The following is a 21,681-nucleotide window of genomic DNA, read 5'->3' as shown; positions in this document are numbered from 1 at the left end:
GGCAGCATTTTACAGATACTTTGTTTAATTTGGCAATATGAGCAAAAGTAAGTACCTAGTGCCCTTATCAAAGCATCTTAAAACAAACCACCGCCTGTTATCTGTGATACAGTGCGTAACATGCATCTAGAAATTGAGTTTCTTCTTTCATATTTATTTTGCTTAAAGTACCTGCTTGTATGAAACAACAGATTACAAAGTAACATCTGGAAGGCATTGGTATTCATGACTAACTTATTACAGTTTTTCCATACATAAAAGATCAACTAATCCATTACACTTAAACTGAATAGATAGATTCCTGATGAAGCACTAGTAATAGTATGTCCTCCATTAATGGCTGAAGGAAGAGAAGGAAAAATAACCCTTATTTTTTAAATGTTTTCAACAAAAAACGTTTTGCCAATAAGAACAGTGTATTTGCTGTGGTAATTGCTCACAACTAAGAATAGTGGAGATGCCCTAAAAAGAAACACTATTGGCCTAACTCTGCTGATGCTTCAGAAGAAGAAAATTCATAAAGTTTCACTACTACTACAAGCATTCATTTGGCACCCATCACCATGGTATTTAGGTGCTTTCATGTGGCTCCTGCTCTCCTCTAGACTCTCATGAAGTTAATGGTTTAACTTTACTGCTCTCAAGATGGTAAACAACTGAACAACCTATCATATCAAACCACAAAAATCCTCAAAATGTCTAATTCAATTAATCTAACACTGAAAAGTCATGGAATCCATGGACTCTCCTAACAACAGTCCAAACATAACTGATTTAGCAGGGTTGAACCATAAGTATTCATCCAGTTTTGGCTATAGCATGACAGAACCACCAACTGCAAAGTACTTTAACTTACAAATTTAATAAAGAAATTAAGTATATCTGACCAGCTTATTCTACTTTTCATTGAACTTTTCCACCCCAAAATCAGACTATTTTCTAACTGAAAAGATGCCAGAGAGCCCCCCCCCCCTGTACCAGAGTCACAAAACCACTTCCTTTCAAAACAATTTCCATTTAAACCCAGCCCCACAGGCAGCAAATTGTTGAAACTAGTGAACCCACAATAAGAGTCATAGGTGCTGGAACTAGGTGTGTTGGGGATGCTGCAGTACCCTCTGGCTTGAAGTGGTTTCCATAACGTACAGAGTTTTACAGTTTGGGTCAATGGCTCTCAGTACCCCCACTATACAAATTGTTAAAGCACCCATGATAAGAGTCTATCTGATGCTAGATTGTTCTCCATCTTCTCTTCTCAATACTGAATTTCTCCAGTCCAGGAAACAGGAAGGTCCAGGATTGTTTGTCCCTTCTAAGATCAAAATATGACCGAGAGCAAACAATACCAAAGCCTCAACTTTTTCTCTCATTTTGTTAATTATGAAACCCTATATTTGGTGCAAAGGCTTCAGGAAATGAAAGGCAAGAAAAGGAGAGGGTTGTGGGTCAAACAACCAAATTCAAGTACTATTGTAAGTAGTCCGTCCTGTTGCCTTATATAAACATAGAAAAATGTGAGAAAGCAATTACTTAGACTCTGGGTACCCTGAGCCTTAGCAGCACTGGAACTAAGGGCTTGTCTTCATGACCATGCAGTGCCAGCCTACAGGGGTAGGAACTGCAGCACACACTGATGTACTGTTGTAACTGCCCAGTGTAGACCTTGCTAGCACAAACTAAAGGGTATCTCGTTCACATTAATGTAATCCTGTAACAAACTATGAACCTTTTAGTTTGTGCTAGCAAGGGCAGTTACAGCACAATACTTCAGTGTGTGCTGCAGTTCATACCCCATAGTCTGCGGGGAAATGTAGACAAGCCCTTAGTCTAAGCAAAAAAAGTTCTGCAAAGCTACTTATGATTTCTGACTGCTGCACTGACTTTACTAAGGGCTGTTTTTTGATAACCATGCTCAAACACGATACTCTACAACCAGTCCCATTTAAGAAAATGGTTTAATGGGACTACTTGCAGAGTGAATTGTTCTTCTACAGGAGTAAGGGTCACAGAAGTTGGTCCTTAGAAGTGTTCCAGCACACTTTGGAGTTGCCTCAATCACTTCATTATATGAAAAGCCTTAGGATATGATCACTTCCTATGAGGAAAACTGTATTTACTGAACAAAGATGACTTATTTAAGGATATTTAGAAAGTTGTACAGATTACATGCAAACCTGAAGCTGCTCCACAGAAATTTAATTCATAATAATTTTATACTTTGACACAAATCATATAGATCTGAGAATCTGAGTTAAGATTATATTATGCAGGGAAAGTGACTTAATGCATAGGATTCTGATACCAAAGTCTCTATGGAATCAATTTAGTGTTATTAATTTGTGGAAAGTGATTATATGGATAGTGTGACAGTGTAGCCTTACTTTGTGATATATATCAAAGCAGAAAGTTCCAATTCTGAACACTGGGAATCATGGTAGAGTACCTGAGGTCAAAGAAAGCACTTTAATAGTTTACTATTTAGGTCAGTGGCTCTCAAACTTTTTCTTTCACATAGCAAACCTCTGAATGCGACCCCCCCTTATAAATTAAAAACACTTTTTAATATATTTAAGTGGACTTTTCTAGAAAGCATTGAAATTAATTTTCATAAATATAGATTAAATAGTTGTTTACATTATTTTTATGTGATTATACACATCTGAGTGAGCACTATTATTGAAACGGTTGCTAAATCTCTAAGCCATATTTTTAGATAGACTGATTTTAGTTAGTGCATTCCCATGGCATGTTTTATAATAGACATGACCTTTAGAAGTCAGGCTCTCCTTTAATGAGTTTGGTTTTGTTATACCTTTTAGATCTTATTTCTATTACATAAAAGGATTAATAGACACAACTTTAGTCAGTAATACATTGAAACAATGAACTGAATATAAATTATCTTAATTCAGTTAGCCATTTAAAACTCTTCAGTGAGTGGCTGGAGAGAGATTTTATGTAATATATATGAACACTACAAGTATGGGAGATAGATGGCACACAGCAAGCCCTGAATATTAAAGTACCTACAAGACTAATAAGAGGAATGCCCTTCTTAGATGTTTGCAACAATAAGAGTAGCAGAGAAGAATCTGTCTCAACATACAAGTGCAACTCAATACCCACATAATTTTTTCCACAAATACATGTTTCTTCTGTGATTTCATTGTAATGCTGCTTAAGATTGTATCTTTCACATTCCCTTTAGACTGCACTGCATCCCAGTGAAAATTTACAAATATGATTTTTCTTTAAACAGTGTTATTTCTGATGTGTGTATGTACAAATTAAATAGCTATAGCTGCCAAATATTTCCATGTATAAATTATTCACTCTACTTTTGGATATTAAACAAAATTAAGTAACACTAATGTACCAGGAAAAGACTAAGCTCGATCCAGAATTCTCATTCCTTGTAACAGAGTTTATAGTGTCTGCTTACTTTGATATTATCACCTCCCCACTATTTCCCCTCTTTAAAAAAAAAACAAAAACAAAAAAATCCAGTATCCAGGCCCTCTTGTTTCCAAGAGGAATTTCTTATGGTTATCTAAATAAGAGTTCTGTACTCTGAAATAGCATGTATTCTTTTGAGTTCTAAAAATAAAAAGAGGAAAACATCATATCAGGACAATGCTGACCTCGGCACATATGTTGGCCAAAGGCCTCATGACAGTTGTGAAACATGAGCTTTTTCTTGTCAAGCTAATATAGAAATTCATGTCTCCATGCCACAACTCTTGTTTTGACAAGCAGACTTTCAAATGTTTTATAGGCTTACTCTATTTGAATAGCAATAGATTCACCAGTGAACTGTTGGAGCTTTGCCCAGGAAAGCAAGCCATGTTCTATGTAGGAAAGATAGGGACATGGTGATTAGGCCCTTCATCTCTTATGTTGAAAATTATGGAATTAGCAGAAAGATGTAATAGTGAAAAATTAAAACTAATGAGAAATGTATTTTTACATATTACTTTTGAACATTACATTTACCGGCTTTGGTCCCTGAAGTCAGTAGGAAATTCTGTCATTTTAAGATGTAAGAATGGCTGTATTGATTCATAGTCATTACAATATATGAATAAACCAAAGCAGTCCAGTGCAAATATGAGCTGATTTTGATATAAAAGCAGCAAACACTATAGTTTCCACAGGCACCTCAAACTCATGATATAAAATTACTGCAACTGGCAAGTTCATAAATAGCAGTAATTGACAGGCTACTCTGTAATTTGGTTAGCTAAGATTTCAAACAATTATTTGAACTAAGTTTTTATGATAGGCCATATTTTAGAATAATCAACACAGTGTTTTATTGCTGTCCTCACATTCAGGACATAATCCGCTAGTTTCATTATGTTAATGAAGTATCTAAAATGGACTTCAACAGCTGATGAAGGTACTATTGGGTGACACAGAAGCCTGAGATTTCAGAGATTAAACCCCTTAAAATAGTAGTATGCATACCTCACAAGCATTCCTCATTTTTCATTACAAAAAAGGTCCTTGCTCCTCCTCAACATAGCGCTGCTCTCCTCATTAAGAACTAGGATTTAAAAAGAAAGTGTCACAAGCAGTCGAGATTTTAAAAAGCAAGTATTATTTAAACCCACATAAAAGCCACTCCAGTATTATGGAGGACATTGCACACTAATTTATAACGTTTAAATCCAATTTTGAGCCCAGATTCTAACTATTTAAGAACAAAACAAAAATGAGAAGTGCAGTCACCAATGTATTACTATTTTGCAAGATAATAATCCCTCTCCCACAAAAAAAACCAATGCTTTGTGCTCATCTAATCCCTCTACTTGCTTTCCTGCAGATAACTAAAATATCCTTGCTAGAGATGCTCAAATTCCTACAAACATAATTAATGGTATAACGAACAAAAGAGAATAAAAGATAAGTATTGTAGAACAAGAGGGTCCCTAAACCTTCTTTGGCAAGACTTTTCCAGTGAGCTTCATTCCACGTTTCCCAGAAGTGTAATAGATTAAATCTTTGAGACTTCAATAAGTAGTGCCTTCTATTAATAGCTTCAGTAATACTGTTCCCTATTTTACACCATGGCATTAATTTGTTATCCTGTGCCCACACAGTATGTGCACGAAGTTGCACCAATGTCAACTTTAAACAATATAAATATGAAGTTACACACACTGAGTTATGAATGTTGGGGGATTCTTTTACATTTATTTCTATATTTACATAATTGTAATACATATATTGTGTTTTTAGGAATTTAATACATTTTCTTTTTTGGGTGGACTTTGTTTACATGTCCTTTATAATTTTAATTTAACTTACTTTGAGATTAAACACAAGATAACATTGTTAATATTAAAAAGATAATGACTGATTTGTTTAGAGACCATTGCAATTTTCAGAGAAGCAGGAAAACAATATTTATTTCACAACAAAACATAGTGAGCTTTATAAAAAACTAAAGTCCCACTTTAGAAAAATAATTCTCATTTTCCATAATTAGCACAGAACCCCGTAAAGAATATGAAGGATTTGAAAGTACAGTACTTATTATAACAGCTGTTTTGCTTACAAAAGCATACATGGAATTCAGCTGACATATCTAAGCAGCATGCATAACTTTTCTAGCTTAAGGTGTTAAGCTACTGCATAAAGTACTGGGTATGGAAAGACATACAGCAATCATTAAAATGTCACTTATATAAGTGCTAATTTGTTGGAGTAGGTTTGTTTAAGAGAGACTAAATATATTCCAGAGTTAAAAATCAGCATTCTTGAAAGTAGTCTTTTTTGTTTGCCCTCTGAAGAACTCTAGAAATATTTACTATTATATTACAAAATATGAAGACAGCTACCTATATTAATTTACAGAAGTAGCAGTTTGCTGTATCTGAAAGTAATAACAGTTTGGCAAAAATCCGACTAACATCACAAATAATAAAAACAGTTAATACATGTATGGCAAATGAGTATATAACAAGGCTTTATCTACAGAAACAGATTTGATAGGATGGTTATACTCTGAAAAGTGATTACCAGTAAGTGGCATTATCTTACCCAACAGATCTGTTCCCTCTGCATATTCACACAGCTAACTTTAGTGACAAAACCAAATGTATACTGTTTTTTTATTCCTGTTAGTCTGTCAAAGTCAACAAGGCCATAAGAGAACATGCTCAATTCCATTCTTTTGGTTGGTCGACATAACTGCTTTTAAATTCCTATTAGGGCATTTGTGCAAAATAACAAGATTGCCTAGTTGTAAATGATGGCCTAACATGGCCTGTTGAAGATTTATACCTGTGGGACAACAGTAGTTATTGGGTTTTGGTTTTGTACTTTTGATCTTTCCAAAGAAAAGCCTTTGATCATTTGGTGTGCTAATTTAAACATCTAGTATGAACAATTCAAACAATTATTAGCCCCATATCAAAACATATTGGGACAAAAAATTATAGCAAGAAATGTCACAATATCGGTGGAAAGAAAAATTAATTTAAATAAAACTATCAGGGGTCTCCTTAGGAGGAAATCTCTGCAAGGATACCCCCAACAAGGGTAATCTCTTGTCCTGTCGGGGTGGAGAGAAGTTTGCCCACTTGCAGAAAATCCATCCCCCACAACAGCCAATCCCAAGAGAATCTGTAGGTAGCCCAAGGGATCAGGAAGGAGGCCCTATGCCCCCACCCATTACCCCAGTGACACCTCCCCCCCGGAGAGGCTTCCTTCCCACACTCTGGCTCAGCTGCCCCATTGGCACCATTATAAGGACACCCCTTGCTGTTGCAGCTCCCTGAGACCACGGCAGGGGCTAGACAGAAAAGGCAATACAACCAGAGTTTAAGTTCTGAAGGGCCACAGTGTGAACACTTCCTCCCCCCCCACTTCTCCCAGTCCATCCAACCTCTATCCCTCCCAAAAGTGCAATCTTGGGCCCACAAAGAGAGGGCTTCATCAGACCCTGTTGGTGGAGGGGCACTGATAGTATCATGGAGACGAACCACAAGCAGATCAAGGAAGGGATGATCTGTCCTCATGTTGCTTTTAAGCCTTCATTTCTGATTCCAGTTGTGTAACTTAAGTTTTCCCCCAGTAGAACCCACAAGATACTGCTGCTGCTATGTTACACCTTAAAAGATCAACTTTTAATAAATAGATTTAGTAATCTACCTAACAAGATGGAGTCTGTTGATTAAGACAAGTGACTGTACCAAAGATTGAATATTCTGAAAGCTTAACATTATTATTTATCAGAGCTTGCTGAAAACTAAGATCTATAAGCACATAACTCCAATGTTACTAGGAACTATGCATGCACACCAACAGAAGAGTAGGCCTGTATATCTAATTAGCCAAGTTTTGTGGTAGCTCTGTTAATGAATATTGGAATGTTAACAAGATTATTAATATTTCTTTGTAGCCTCCTTTATCTGATACCAGCTGACATATCAAGTACATTTTAAAAACAATGCTTTATCAGCATTTAAGGCCAGGTCTACAATAGAAAATATTTGCTGATATAGCTATTCCAACAAACCCTCCTCGTGTAAGCACAGTTTATACAGGCAAAAACGTGCTTCTGCCGCAACAGCTTATACCATTCCCCCCAAATGAAATAAGCTATATTGGAAAAAGCACTTTTTTGCTAGTAAAACTGTGTCCACAGTAGGGCTTTGCCAGTATAAAAATGTCAGAGACACACCACATCCCTGAAGTGACATTACGACACTGGCACAAGTTTCAAGTATACAGATCTGGCCTAAACAGTATTTTTAAATTTTAAATAAAACTAGATTTTTCAAAAGTAACCTTTTAGCCACAAGGATTATTAGTTTTGCAGTAGCAACCAAAGAGTCCAATCACAACTGCGTCCACCATATAAATGCATAGACAGGTTTCTTCTCAGGAAAACTTTGAACATGACAAGACAAACACCAACAAATGATGGGAGGAAAGGGGATACAACATACAAGAAGAGTAATCCATTTATTTATTTTTAATTCCCCAACTATCCTTCAGTTTAGCCCTTATTAGTGCCTTTTCCCCCTTCCTCCCTCAGGCTACAGACCTTGAAGCAACCTTGTTCTATTTTTTCCCCCCTAGAGACCAGAGAAGGCTCCATGTCTGAAACATAACCTCTAATCTTATTTTCTATTTCTAGCACACATTTCACGAACCTTCTCACATTTTTTAAAATTAAATATTCTCTTCTGCTGTGGACTGTGGTTCCTACGTCAGAATGCACTGAGTATTTTAGAATTTGTGAGCCTACACTCACAACTGAGGAAGATTTTATTTTAATTTTGAATTAAGTTTGAGTTTGAATATTTTATTCTATTTTTAGAATTAATTTGAAAGACTTCACTGCAAAGAGACCTTCCAGTATTATGGTATTCCACTTCAATAGTAAAGATAGTTTTACTTGTTTGAGTTTTTATCGAAAACACACCATTTAATACACAAACATTTAGAATTGCATATGTTGCATTTTGGTTTTGCAAAACAAAACAATTCCCAACATAGTTAGTGCATATTTGTAGCCATTAATCTTATAGTCTTGTTAGTTGTAGGTTTTTCATTATGCAGTGGAATAATGATTCTCAATGGCAAATACTTATAGCAAGTCTTTATGCAAACCTGTTAAAGATCCTCTTTTTTACGCACTGATCATCTGGTTTAGTAGCGTAGAATTTCTTGCCCTAATTGGATTAGGGTCCTTGGTTGGCCCCTGAATTGTATGTCATCAACAGTAATTCTCTCTTGTACCTAATTTGAGCTGTGATGGTATTAAAGGAATTTTTAGGGCCAAATCTTGTCTCCTGCTACTCAAACCCAAGTAATCTGGCTTGAGTGCTCCCTGGGGAAGGAATCCTCCCTCCGAAGGTTACAGAAACACCAAAAGAGCTGTTCCCATTATTTATGTAGCCTCAAGGCTGTCGTGGTGTCTGCTGCAGCCTTGTCCTCCACTCACAACACGGTGGTAGGTTTATATTTGGAGGGTTAACATTGTTGAAGGTTCACCAACCATATGCCAACCCTCTGCCTCACACCCTGCAGTGTGCTGTGAATGAAGATCCATATAGCACAATGCCACAGGGAATTTGTACAGCTCCCTACTGCTACATTGTGGAGTAGGGACAATGATTTCTCCATTATGCATGAATGCCTACCCACTGTGTCCAAAGTAAGTGACTGGCACAATAATCTCATACATTGATTGCGGAATACAAGTGACTTCCACTGTACTCATTTTAAATTAAATGGGTTCAGAAACTATGCATTAATTATCTTGATGCACTTCTATTGTTCCCATCATCTTTGTACCCAGACACTCAAAACTACACCAGTTTACATCTGCACTATTTGTTGTTAGTTAAAATAGTGGTCAGTATAGAAGCTTGCTTACAATCAAATTGTCCCTACTAGCTCACAAGGTTGCTTAACTGGACTTGTTTTAGACATAGCTGAATGAGATGATTTGACCACAGAGGCAAAACCAGGAAAGGGGGATAAGAACATAAGAATGGCCATGCTAGGTCAGACCAAAGGTCCATCCAGCCCAGTATCCTGTCTGCCGACAGTGACCAATGCCAGGTGCCCCAGAGGGAGTGAACCTAACAGGTAATGATCAAGTGATCTCTCTCCTGCCATCCATCTGTCACCCTCTGACAAACAGAGGCTAGGGACACCATTCATTACTCATCCTGGCTAATAGCCATTAATGGACTTAACCTCCATGAATTTATCTAGTTCTCTTTTGAACCCTGTTATTGTCCTACCCTTCACAACCTCCTCAGGCAAGGAGTTCCACAGGGATTGTTTGACTCCCAATTCAAATACCAAGAGACGAAGAGTTTAGCAAAAAATGTTTAAAGTTTACATAGTATTTTACAATAATCTATATTCACAGCTCTCATGTCTCAATAAATACCACTGATGTTTGTTCCATGCTCTCGGTCTACAATTTCATGCTTCCATCCCATTTTGGGCATGGCATCCTAGGTCAATATAGCTGTGACTTTTAAAACTGCTATTTCAGCTTTCATTTTCCATCTAAGACAGGAGAAAATCTTAGGATATCGGTTTTTTAGAAAACCAAACAGCTTAAGTTTAGAACTTAACTGAAAATCTGGTAGGTAAAATTTATTTTTAGTTCGTTGCTTTCTGAACTAAAGATTTGGGACAAAATTTGAGAAGGGTGAAATTTCTTTATAAAAGCAGTAGCTAGAGTGGGAGAACGGCCTCCAGCAGTGAAAGGTACGGAAACCAAGGCTGGAAGAGTAAATAGAGCAACCAGGCTGAAAAGTTTAGGTGAATATAATTTAAATTGGAGAGGAATGAGTCCATGAGGCATTTTGAATAAAACACAGCAGCATCCCTGAGTTGGATTTAGAAATGGACTGGAAACCAGTAACAATAAAGATGTTAATATTTTGTTTCTGCATTTTTAAATATAGCATTGTCAATCTCAAACGTTCAAATATTATAAGTCAGTCCCCAATATATCATGAGATTTTAAAGATAATATATTTGGAGTTTTTTCTATTTGCCTTCTGGTTTTTGAGTCTTTGGGGTCCACACTTGTAGCTTTTCTTCCCTGCAGCCAGAATGACTAGAAACTTTTAAAAAAAAAATAAAAGGCTGAGATTCTCATATCATCAATGCCTGCAAGAGCTGAGGCTTTAAGAAAAAACACCAAATATGTCTAGACTCATGATAAAATTATGACGGTTTTTAATCAATAAAATCATTTGCCAAATGAAAAAAAGATTTTAGGGGAGGAAATCTTTAGACTTCTAAAGAGGGGACTATAGTGTTTAAAATACAAAACAAACAAAACTCCCATTTTCCAGTGGTCCTTCAATAACTGCTCTAAAAAAATGTCTCAAGTTACATCGTGTTGTCGCACCATCCTAGTCTCCAACAAATTGCTCAACAAAAACGAATACAAAATTACTTGTCAAGAGTAGCTCTTAATTATTTGAAAAATGGTTTCATATTATTCCAAGTTTTTATATGAAAGTACAGAAATTAGAAGAATAACTTCTGAAGTCCTGCTTGAAACATCAAAACATGTTTTCACTCCAGATCATCCCAGACTTAAATGAACTAAGTTTATATAGTTTCTAAGTTGCGTAACAATTATTTATCTCATTTGTTGTAAAAAATGAGTTCCCAGGTGTAATACCACAATTTTCTATATCAATAACTTGCTGGAGCTCTTTAAATTGTATTTGAGTTCTTTTCTACATACACTGTATGGCAGGTTTAAGTGATTTCACAGAAATATTGTGCATCTCTGCATATCCCATATTGGGGAATGTATCTCATACTCCTTTGTTTTAAGTGTTATGATTAATGGAGCCAGACTTTCTTGGCAAGTAAGTAGAGAACAAAATATGGGCTGGAAGATTAAAAGCTGGATTCTGAGGCATGAGATGAACTAAGCCTTCAATAATGTGAGGTGTAGGCCTATAATTACACAATAGTTAAAAATAGTTTAAGAGGCTGCTGATATGACTTAACTGTTACTACATTACACCTGCATGTGAGAAAACCTTGATTCAAAGCTACTCACTCAAAGCAAGAAGAAAAATAATTGGAATAATGATGGTGGAGAAATGCTCTACCTTTATGGGGAAGATATCTATCTACTACTGTACATTGTTTGAAACATTTCCTAGTGACTGACTGGCAATGCATTCCCTGAAGTGTTAGCTGGATATGTTGGTCTTCTATTAGGGTAGTGACATGAGAAAAGGGGGAGACAGAGTGAGCAACCAAAACAATGACCCGTTTAAAATGCTACGTTTTTGCTTCATAGTGCTAAATTCCGTAGGTATACCATGCTGGGATAGGTAGGGTTGCCAGGTGTCCGGTTTTCGGCCGGAACACGTGGTCAAAAAGGGACCCCGGCGGCTCCGCTCAGCACTACCAACCGGGCTGTTAAAAGTCTGGTTGGCAGTGCTGTGGGGCTAAGGCAGGCTAGTCTTTACCTGTCCTGGCACTGCGCTGCACGCTGGAAGTGGCCAGCAGGTCCAGCTCTAGGCGGGGGGGGGGGGGGGCCATGGGGCTCCGCGTACTGCCCCCATCCCGAGCACCGGCTCCACACTCCCATTGGCAGGGAACTGCAGCCAATGGGAGCTGGGGCGGCAGTGCCTGTGGGCAAGAACAGCATGTGGCACCTCCTGGCCCCCCTGCCTAGGAGCCAGACCTGCTGATCGCTTCTGGGGTGCAGCACGGTGCCAGAACAAGCAGGGAGCCTGCCTTAGCCCCACTGTGCCGCTGACCAGGAGCCGTCCGAGGTAAGCCCGTGCCCCAACTCCAAGCCCCAAGCCCCTCCCCCAGCTGAGCTCCCTCTAAACCTGGAGCCCCCTCCTGCACCCCAAACCCCTCATTTCTGGCCCCACCCCAGAGCCCGCTCCCCCAGTTAGAGCCCTCATCCCCTCCCACACCCAATCCCCTGCCTTAGCCCAGTGAAAGTGAGTGAAGGTAGGGGAGAGCAAGCTACCGAGGGAGGGGAAATGTAGTGAACACGCCTTGGGGAAGGGAAGGGCAAGGCCTCGGGGAAGCGGTGGGTCTAGAGTGGTCGGTTTTGTGTGATTAAAAAGTTGGCAACCTTAGGGATAGGGTGGGAAACAACACTTTGTGTCTTAGTTTTGGCTAAAAATAAAGAATTGAAACAAAGCATTCTCTTCAATCATAAAGTAGTGCTTGCAAATATTGATGTACAATAATGTTTATACAATTCTGAAATATCAAGCAATGGGAAGAATATTCTTGCTCTGCTTTCAATTCAAGAGCACAGTTACTAAACACACCAAAAAGGATGGCTTTTTGAAATTTTCAACAACGGAGTGGTCAATTTTAGAACTTAGATACTTGGAATTTTGTAAATATGATCTGGATAATTAGATTTTGAAGGTCACATTTGCAACCAAAATAGATGTTATCACTTTAATATACAACATTCTCAAAAAGATTTTTAAAAAATAAAAGTGCATCTCCCAGTAGTGATAAATGGCTCATTCCATTCCCCAAGACATCCTAGCCAATGTAATGCCTCAGTGTCCAGTCAGCTAACAATAGTTTCAACAATCTCAAATGCTTTATTGAAAGTCTGTTTGTTTGTTTGTTTTAAAGGAAGCAGTCAGAATTTTTAAATGTGAAATTAGGCCTTTCAATCTCTTCCTGCCCCAACGCTCCTACACATCTGCCACTTTCTACTGATATTGAAAGGGATTGAAACTTGGCACAGTTGCTACCATACTACAGTCGAATTGATGTTAATGAAAATTTCTTCATTGCCCCAGTATCACTCTGTAACCTGCTCCATAGGTTCTCTTCTCCCACCCTTATGGAACCGCAGCATGCTTACTCCAGGAAGTAAGAAACCACAAATGAAGTTTCTGTTTCCTTCATCATAACATTGAGCACTACTCACCAGGCCACAGAGCTAGCTAATTTTATTTATTTCTAAAATGTTCTAAAGAACACTGCTTTGAGAGACAATATATGCCTTCTTTATCAAGTGTCCTATTTATAGATGCTTTGAATTAAAGGCATTAAACTTAGCAAGAAAAAACGGCTAGTAAATAGAATCTGCACAGCTAAGGGAAGGAATAACTAATTAAACCAGCTGGAAGAGAGTCAAAACTGGTTTCTGTCTCTTAAATGTAGTTGAGATGTCCCTGCACTGGACTGTACTACATAAGTCACACTCATCCCAAGTTCATGAACTTTTTTCCATTTCAACCTATCAATTTTTTCAAATTTAACTTGGCCTCTATAACAGTAGTAAAATATTTGAATATATATAAATAAATGTTCCCTTTGCTATACATCTGACTATTAAATAGAGCAAGACACTCTGGCAATGACACCCCAAGCAACTGTGTATGCTTACAGACCCTAATCCATCCCTGTGCAGAGCATGTTTCTCCCAATGACTACACGCACTGTATTCAAATACTTTACCTTCTCTTTTGCTGGAATATAGGTGAAAGTGCTAGTGACAAAACAGCAACATAGACACAATTCATTGGCTTTGGCAGTACAGGAGCTTGGGCAGGAGGGAAAGCTCTTGCTAGTGGCAACAGATTGTGTTTGCTACTTCTGCCACTGGCATTTTCACCTACATTCCAGCTGAGAGAAGATAAAATATTTGAAGCAGGAAGTTAAAGAATGGCTTTTTCCACCTATATCCCAAAAGAAGCAGAGTGAAACAATTTCTTATGCAACAATTGCATTCTGTGGCTGCTTGAAGACAAATCATGCAGTGGGATTCTGCCACAGAATTAAAAGGTCTGGGAAAACATGAGTTCCCTGCCACTAGAAATTAAATTCAGTCTCCTATTTTCACTTTACTTATTAAAACTAACTCCTCTGTTGCTCTTTTTCCCCCACAGACAGAGAGAGAAAAAACAAACAAACAAACAAACAACAGGCAAGCACTGATTCCCCTGCTTATGTTTCTAATGTAAAATTTACCATGCCTACACTTTGATTGTGTTCCAGCATCATTGATGTCACCTTTGTAGAAATAGTATAACTGCTGCTGCACAACCAAACAAGGTAGCACATTTACGTGGTGTAAAATTTGTGGCTTTTAAAGACTTTTGAACAATAGTAGCAGAATTTAAATCTCCCAGCTCCTGTATTTAAATATTTAGAAACAGACAATGGAAGAAAATCCCAAACAGATTATTGTGTCTCATTCATTTATAGAATTATTTTAATAGCAGCAATTTGGAATTAATGGGAGTAACTGTGATCAAAGTGGGAATATCAGTGATCAAAATGTTTTGGTATGACAGGCCAAGAGCTTCTCTCACTCTACCACACAAACACCCTGGTTGTGCGGGAGACGAAAGAGTGCTCCTTGCATGGAGGGAAGGAAAAAGAATGAAGAAAAAAATATCACTAACCTCCATACCAAAACCCGTATAAAATAGAGTGAAATCCTCCTACATCTTCAAGTTGGTAAATTTTGCTTTGCATTTCCCAGCTAGTGTTCCAGTCCCCACTCTATCTGATTAACAAACAGAAGGAGAAGCAAACATCAACAGAATCGTCACCAGCAGAACAGAAACCAGCAGTGTGGGAGATGGATGAGGAGCCCTGGACCCAATAGCAGAAGAGGTGATTGATTCTGAGATCTGGGATTAAAATTGGGAGGAAACCTGAAAAATCTTCCAGTGTTCATTAAAATGAGAGGCAGAGAAAGGAAGAGGAAGTGCAAGTGGAAAAAAAAGAGGGTCATAGGAAAATGAGGGTGACTGGATTCAGCAAAAGAAGAGAGAAAGAAGATTGTGGATTTGGCAAGTAAAGTGAATGACAGCAGGGGGTTTTTCTATCCAACTCCCCAACTAAAGACAATATTTCAAGTGAAGTCTAGGTCTCATCTCTAAAAGAAGAATTATATCTGCCTGTTTGAGAAGCAACTCATCTGGATGGGCTGGTATAGGAGAATTTTAGAGAACAAATCAACTGTTAAAAATTTAACCAACTGGCCTCCAGTCCTTTCTGCATCTAATCAATACAGTTAGATTTAAAATTAAAATAATATTTCTAGATCCTGTACTATAACAACACTGATTGAAAGTTCCACTGCATTTTGAACTGTGGCTATGTACAGGTCATTAAATCATTTAACTGGCAGTCACTAGTAAAATGTATAGCTAGTTGGTCTGATCTAATGTGTTTCTTGTGTCTGGAAAAGAAATTCTTCCACTGACTTGTCTTGATGCCTTTCACATTGTTGGCCTTTCTTTGCCTCCAGGATTGAAGTATGTAGATTCCATTTAAGTGCACATTCCTTTGTCCACATCTTGGACAAAACAGAGCATTTTTACTGGTAAAAAGTGTTACTTATCTACCTCTAACAAAAAAGTGTTTTAATAGTGCAAGAAAATAAAGTCTATACTATTAAAGTTCCTGGAAAATAGTGGTTCCAGATTGACAGACAACCTCCTAATCTATCTAGATTTTTATACCACACCTAGCATTGTACCCTGAAGGGCTTTGCCACTATTTATCTCTGTTTTAAACTTCTCAAATGTTAAATGAAGGAAGGGTAAAGGGTTCTTTACCAGTGTAATCTTCTAGGGTCATACCAGAATAAAATGTTAACTATTGTTACAGGGTTGGGAGGACTCCGTCCAGTGTGAGGCAAGTGTGCCCCGTCTCCCTTAGGGTGGAGGTGCGGAGCGTACGTAACCTGCGTCTATGCCTCCATACCCAGAGTCAATATACTCGCCCCTCTTAGCAGGGCAATGCGACCCAATGGCCAGAGTTAATAGATTTGCCCCAGTCAGCAGGGCAGTAAGTCCTACCAGCCAAAGTCAACGGATTCGCCCCAGTCAGCAGGATAATTAGGCTCAGTGGATAGTCAATAGATTCACCCCTGTTAGCAGGGCAGTAAGGCCTGGTGGCCAAAGTCAATGTATTCGCCTGTTGGCCTAGTGGCCAAAGTCGATATGTTTTCTCCTGTCCGTGAAGTAGTAAGCGCTAGTGGCCGCCACGCACAAAAAGGGGGGAGGAGGAGGAACGGCACTGGCCTGGTAGAGGAGCCTGGGTCTTCCCTCTCCACTGGGCCCCAGCCCAGATAGTGGCAGGAGCACATGCCACTGAGTTAGCAGGGGGGGGGGGAGGAGGGGGTTGCAGTCCGACCGAAACATGCTGCCTCAAAATTCCAGTTCACTAAAGGAGGGCCACTATCTAATTCCCCTGGGCTGCTTCCTACCGTGGTTCCCACTGCTGCAGTCTGGGAGTCTCTGCTGTCTCCAGGTTCCCTGGTCTGCACTGTCCCCAGCAACTCTGGACTCTGCGGGGCCTCTGTGGGTACCCTGGCATTTGCCTCAGTTGCAACATTTCTAGCTCCCATGTCTTTGGGCTTCGGCTGATCCTTGGCTGGAGCCTGCGGCGTGTGTCCTTCCTCTCCAGTGGTCAGCCCCAAATGAGCTGAGCTGCTCCCTTTTATACTAGTGCATTTGGAGCATGCCCAGTAGAGATGAGGGGACATAGCTTCCTCAGCCCACAATATAGGGAAAACCCTTCCCCGTCCAGTGCAGGGCAAGTGTACCCCCATCACAACTAGGAATTGGCTATTTAGATACATTTTCTTCCCATAGCATTCAAACAAAGTCAGCTTCAACATCTCAGTAGATTTTGAAGAAAAAATGGATTTGAGAACTCAAAAAAACTTGGAGAGGGAGCAAGCGTTTTGTATAAAGGTCGGTAGGCATGCACTTCTGCCACAGGGCTTCCAACTGACCATTTTAGTCTGCCTCCAGTGAACACCGAGGCAACAGAATCCATCTGGAAGAACTGGTGGAGATCAGTTTGAGAAAGAACTGCTTTTCATAATTAAAAAACAAAGAACCAGTCTTCCCATGCTACAAACTACAAGGCACCAGTGTCTGAATATTAAATATAAGGAGGGCAGTTCTTACCTAAGGAGAAGGTCTCTGAAATACTATTATTTCTATTTACAGAATTGCTAAAATGGGCATCCATCTATACTTTAAGTGACCTTGACATAATGAACTTGCTACACGTGTTTTTAAGTTAACCCATCATAAACTCCTTTCCCCACCCCCACCCCATCAGACAATTCCCCGCTCCTACAATTCCCCATCACTTTCAAAAGCTTGAGAAAATAAGATGAGTCCTGCAACAAGCCCTGAAGGTCATCAAATGTGGACTATTTCAGGCCTAGTAATGTCTTATGCATTCAACAGGTTTGTCATCTGCCCAAGATACCATGCAGTGCAAATAAATTACAACTTCTGTCAAGCCACCCCTCTGCTGGTCTCCAACCAATAATGTGCTAGAGTTTGCTCCATGAAAGAAATTTCAAGGTAAAACTAAACACTAGGAATAAGAATTATGGTGTGCCAAGTATGCTACAATGCACCACCAGCCGCCTCATGCAATGTTATGCAGTACTGTACTTTAACACATACTCTCACACACATCCCTCAGCAGAATACTTAGGCCTGGTTGTCCATTTGCAAGTTCTATCAGTATAACTGTGCCAATAAGGATGCGATTTAGTTATACTGGTATGACACACTGTACCCCAAGTAATATCCTGTATCCCTTATTCACCACTTTTATGTGGTTATGATCTATGTTGTCCATAGTATGCTTTGTGAGGCATCATTTAAAAAGTCATTATCTGATTAACATGTTAAAATGTGTGCATCAACATTGTATATGGAGTTATGAGATTTTGCTATATGTTTGTTGCTGAAATGTAATTCTGTGGAATGCAGACAGCCTAGCTCCTCAGTTTCAAGAAAGGATTGACCACAATTGTTATAAAACTATTAGCTACTGAAGCAACCATTTGTCATCGGGGGGACTGTAAACAAAAGATTTGCATGTCATCCGCAAGACATCCCAAACATCACGTACACATAAGGTATGAACAAAAAATTTACAATTCACCTGAAAGACGCTTCGAATCTCACGTACACCATAGACCGACTGTCTGCACCCCAGCAGAGAGGGGGAGGGTATTCCTCAAAGAGAGGAGGAAGGTATAAAATAAGAGACCATGGCTTCCCCATTTACCCCTTCTCCCCCATCTCTACACATGGCAGCAAGAGCATTTGAAAGACAAAGAACCATCACTGAACTGGGGGGGGGGGGGAGGAGGAGGAGAGAGAGACGGACCTAACTGGAAGGCTTTCTAGTTAGTATTAACTGCTGTGAGCTTTTGGGTGAGAAACCATTTTTTGCTTTCAAATCTTATTTAGCTTGGTAAAGTTTAGGAAATAGAACTGGTTATAAAAGATAAACACGCAAGCTAACTTTTATGCCTTTTCACTTATAATCACTTAAAAAAATCTATCTTTCTCTAGTTAATAAACTTGTTTTAATGTTTGTAATCATTTTCTTTGATAAAAATGACAAGCTATTTAATGAAGGTACTCTGTTCAGTAGCATACTGGAGAGTGCAAGATGCACATTTCTGGGGTGCAAGGCTGGGCTAAGAATTTCTGAGCATCACCCTGTGTCTATTCATGAGTGGCTGGGAGAGCATTCATGCAACTTTGCTGGATATGCTTTTGCATGCTAATGGCTGTGAGTGAACAGAGCCTGGAGGGGTGTGCTGTTTACTAGCAAAGAATTGTAAAAAGTATCCCAGGCTGGAGAATTAAGGGGACACTGCCATTCAATAGTGCAGCTCGTACCCTGGGTAATGTCACAATCAGTAAAACCCTTGCTAGTGTAGACGCAATTATACTGCCATAAAAGTGCCCTAAACTTGTATAGCTTATTCCTCTTCTTGTACAGAGATGCAGATCAGTTTATACCTGTATAATGCACCTTTATGCAATATAATTGCATCTATACTAGTGAAGGTTGTACTCCTTTAACTATATTGGTATAGTGAACACCGTGCAACTTTCAGGTGTATACAAAGCCTCACTCTGTAGCATACCATAACTACATGTTTATCACGTAAGTTAACAGGGACAACAAAAGAAGACCAGTACAGCAGATACACAATTCTCTCACTCCAAAACAAAGTAAGAGGAGGCAATCAGGTGGACAAGACACATTTACTTCCCAGAGAGAAAAGAAACTTTTGAAAAACAAATGCCCTGTGTCTGCTGAAGCACTTCAAAACAGAATATAGATTTACTACTTCCTGTTGACAGTTATGTTTTAAAATATTAAAATTTAAATATTGTATTTAATTATTTGTGTCTATGTAGAATCTTTTGTAATTTTACCCCAATGGCTTGGAAAAAAATGTATGTTTTCTAAGTCCCTATAAGTCACGTGTATTACCTTTCATTAGTATTGCATTTGTAACTGCAACAGCTTTTACAAAGAAAGTTTGTTTGTTTCTTTCTAAGAAACTGGCAAGCAAAATGTCAGTAGCAACAAAAATGTAACAGTAAAGAGAGCAGCAGCTAGTGGATGGTTGCAATATAGACTAAAAAAACAATTAATTAGTATACAACTTCCCCCCATACACAAAAAGAAGTTTGGTTTTTGACATGAAACAACTGTGGCAACATCGGCTCCCAGTCACACCAGCATCATACAGACTGGCCCTCTCTATATCAGTGGTTCTCAAACTTGTAGTCCATTAAGAGCTTTTTGGTGAGACATAGATCGGAAGATTTCAAAACATAAGGGAAGGCAGATCCATAAGAGGATCTCTCTTCCATTAAGTTGCCCACAAAATGAGAACTCACTACTCTAAACTAAAAACAAAGAGTAGGAGGGTGGGCAGGGACTCTATGGAGAACTCCACATTTTTGCATACCAAAGGCTGAAGTGGTGAGCAAAGTCACCAACAAAAAACTTAAAACTGGCAAGATTTCACATCTTTGTATTGTACTTAAACAATCAAATGAAGCAGCACTGCCACATGCTAATTTAAAGAGGCGTACACAGAAATGGACTAGAATAGCTTTATTTAAAGTATTTGAAAATGCATTACCTTGCCATAAAAATCAAGCTCTAGGACTGACACACTGCCCAAGGAACTGACTTCTGCATTGCCATTTCCAAGATCCAAATTCTGTTTAACCAATTAATAGATTTCAAAGCCAGAAGGGACCTGCAGTCCATTAAATTTCACCCAGTTATCCATGTACTGATCCAAGTAACTTATGTTTGACTAAAGCATACCTTCCAGAAGGGCATCCAGAGTTGACCTGAAGTCATCAAGAGATTTCTAGGCCTAGTCTTTCTACATCAGGCCAGAAGGAGCTCAGAATGTGCGCTCCTGGGGTGGCAGAGGCACCTCATATTGGTCAAACAACCACCCTTATAATCTGAAGGGAACCCATCCAGCCCTCAGCTGAAAATATGGTCACCGTGATATGGAGAGATGAGAGGGTGGAATAAAGAGAGCCTCTGGTACCTCTCTAAGAGATGTGCAGAGGATACATAATTAGAGGATGAATCACATTCTAGTAAACATTTATCTAACTGACTACATGCATAGCTTAATCAAGTGTCATAGAAATATAAAACTATCCCAGAAAATGAATTGGAAAAAAATTCTTCAAAGGAAAAAATACACTGTCTTTTCCCAAAAACATCTCACTAAATCTTGTGTGTTGACTACAGATTTACTCTATCATACCTATCCGTCACCACAAAAATGTGACATTCCTATACAAAAACAAAGTATGTATCATTAGTGGTTTTGAATAGATTTCACATCCAGCAACATCTGCAAAGCAATAGATTTCACTTAACCAGACCTAAATCTTTTTTAACCACAAAACCAAGCAATAGATTAATTTCAAAATAGCACAGGTCAAATGTACTACCTTTCCACAATGATAAAAATAATAACTGCTTATGAACAAAGTTTACCACACTAGATTATTTCCTGCCCCCAACCCCCTAAATTGCTATTTCACTCTGAAGATTAAATATGATACAAAAAATAAGACATTTTACTTAGTATTGGTAATATGAATTAGAAGACATGCATGCAAATAAGAGCTTCCAAATTGATTCATGCTACATTCAAATCTACTTCAACTTTTAAATTATGTTTTATAATTTTGTACCAAGTTTGCTAATTACCAAATTTTTGTTTTGTTTTATTTTTAAACATTGACTCTTTCTATACAATTATTCCCCATTTTGGGCCTGAAATTGGGTCAAAGTGCTGAATTTGACATTACAATCTGTTGTCCTGGAAATTAT

The 21,681-nt window shown here is 38.6% G+C and overlaps 1 protein-coding gene across 3 annotated transcripts in view; it reads right to left on the bottom strand.

Moving 5' to 3' along the window:
- The window catches only part of GARRE1 (granule associated Rac and RHOG effector 1), a 96,545-nt gene that overhangs the window by 67,564 nt on the left and 7,300 nt on the right, over positions 1 to 21,681 (bottom strand). The window contains exons 1-2 of one of the 3 annotated variants that reach the window (XM_054048575.1): positions 14,916 to 14,980; positions 4,468 to 4,546 (exon numbers count right to left, since the gene is read on the bottom strand). The exons of 1 other annotated variant lie outside the window; for it this stretch is intronic. Coding sequence is in view for 1 of the 2 variants with exons in the window: in XM_054048577.1 (XP_053904552.1) it covers positions 4,468 to 4,485 (18 nt within the window). In the remaining variant the exon portion in view is untranslated. Of the gene's footprint in view, positions 1 to 4,467; positions 4,547 to 14,915; positions 14,981 to 21,681 lie in introns of those variants that run through there. One more of the 3 variants, XM_054048577.1, reaches the window with a different exon arrangement.

Source organism: Malaclemys terrapin, chromosome 14, assembly GCF_027887155.1.
Source record: "Malaclemys terrapin pileata isolate rMalTer1 chromosome 14, rMalTer1.hap1, whole genome shotgun sequence".
Classification (NCBI taxonomy): domain Eukaryota; kingdom Metazoa; phylum Chordata; order Testudines; family Emydidae; genus Malaclemys; species Malaclemys terrapin.
This window is presented reverse-complemented; position numbering and strand designations above follow the sequence as displayed.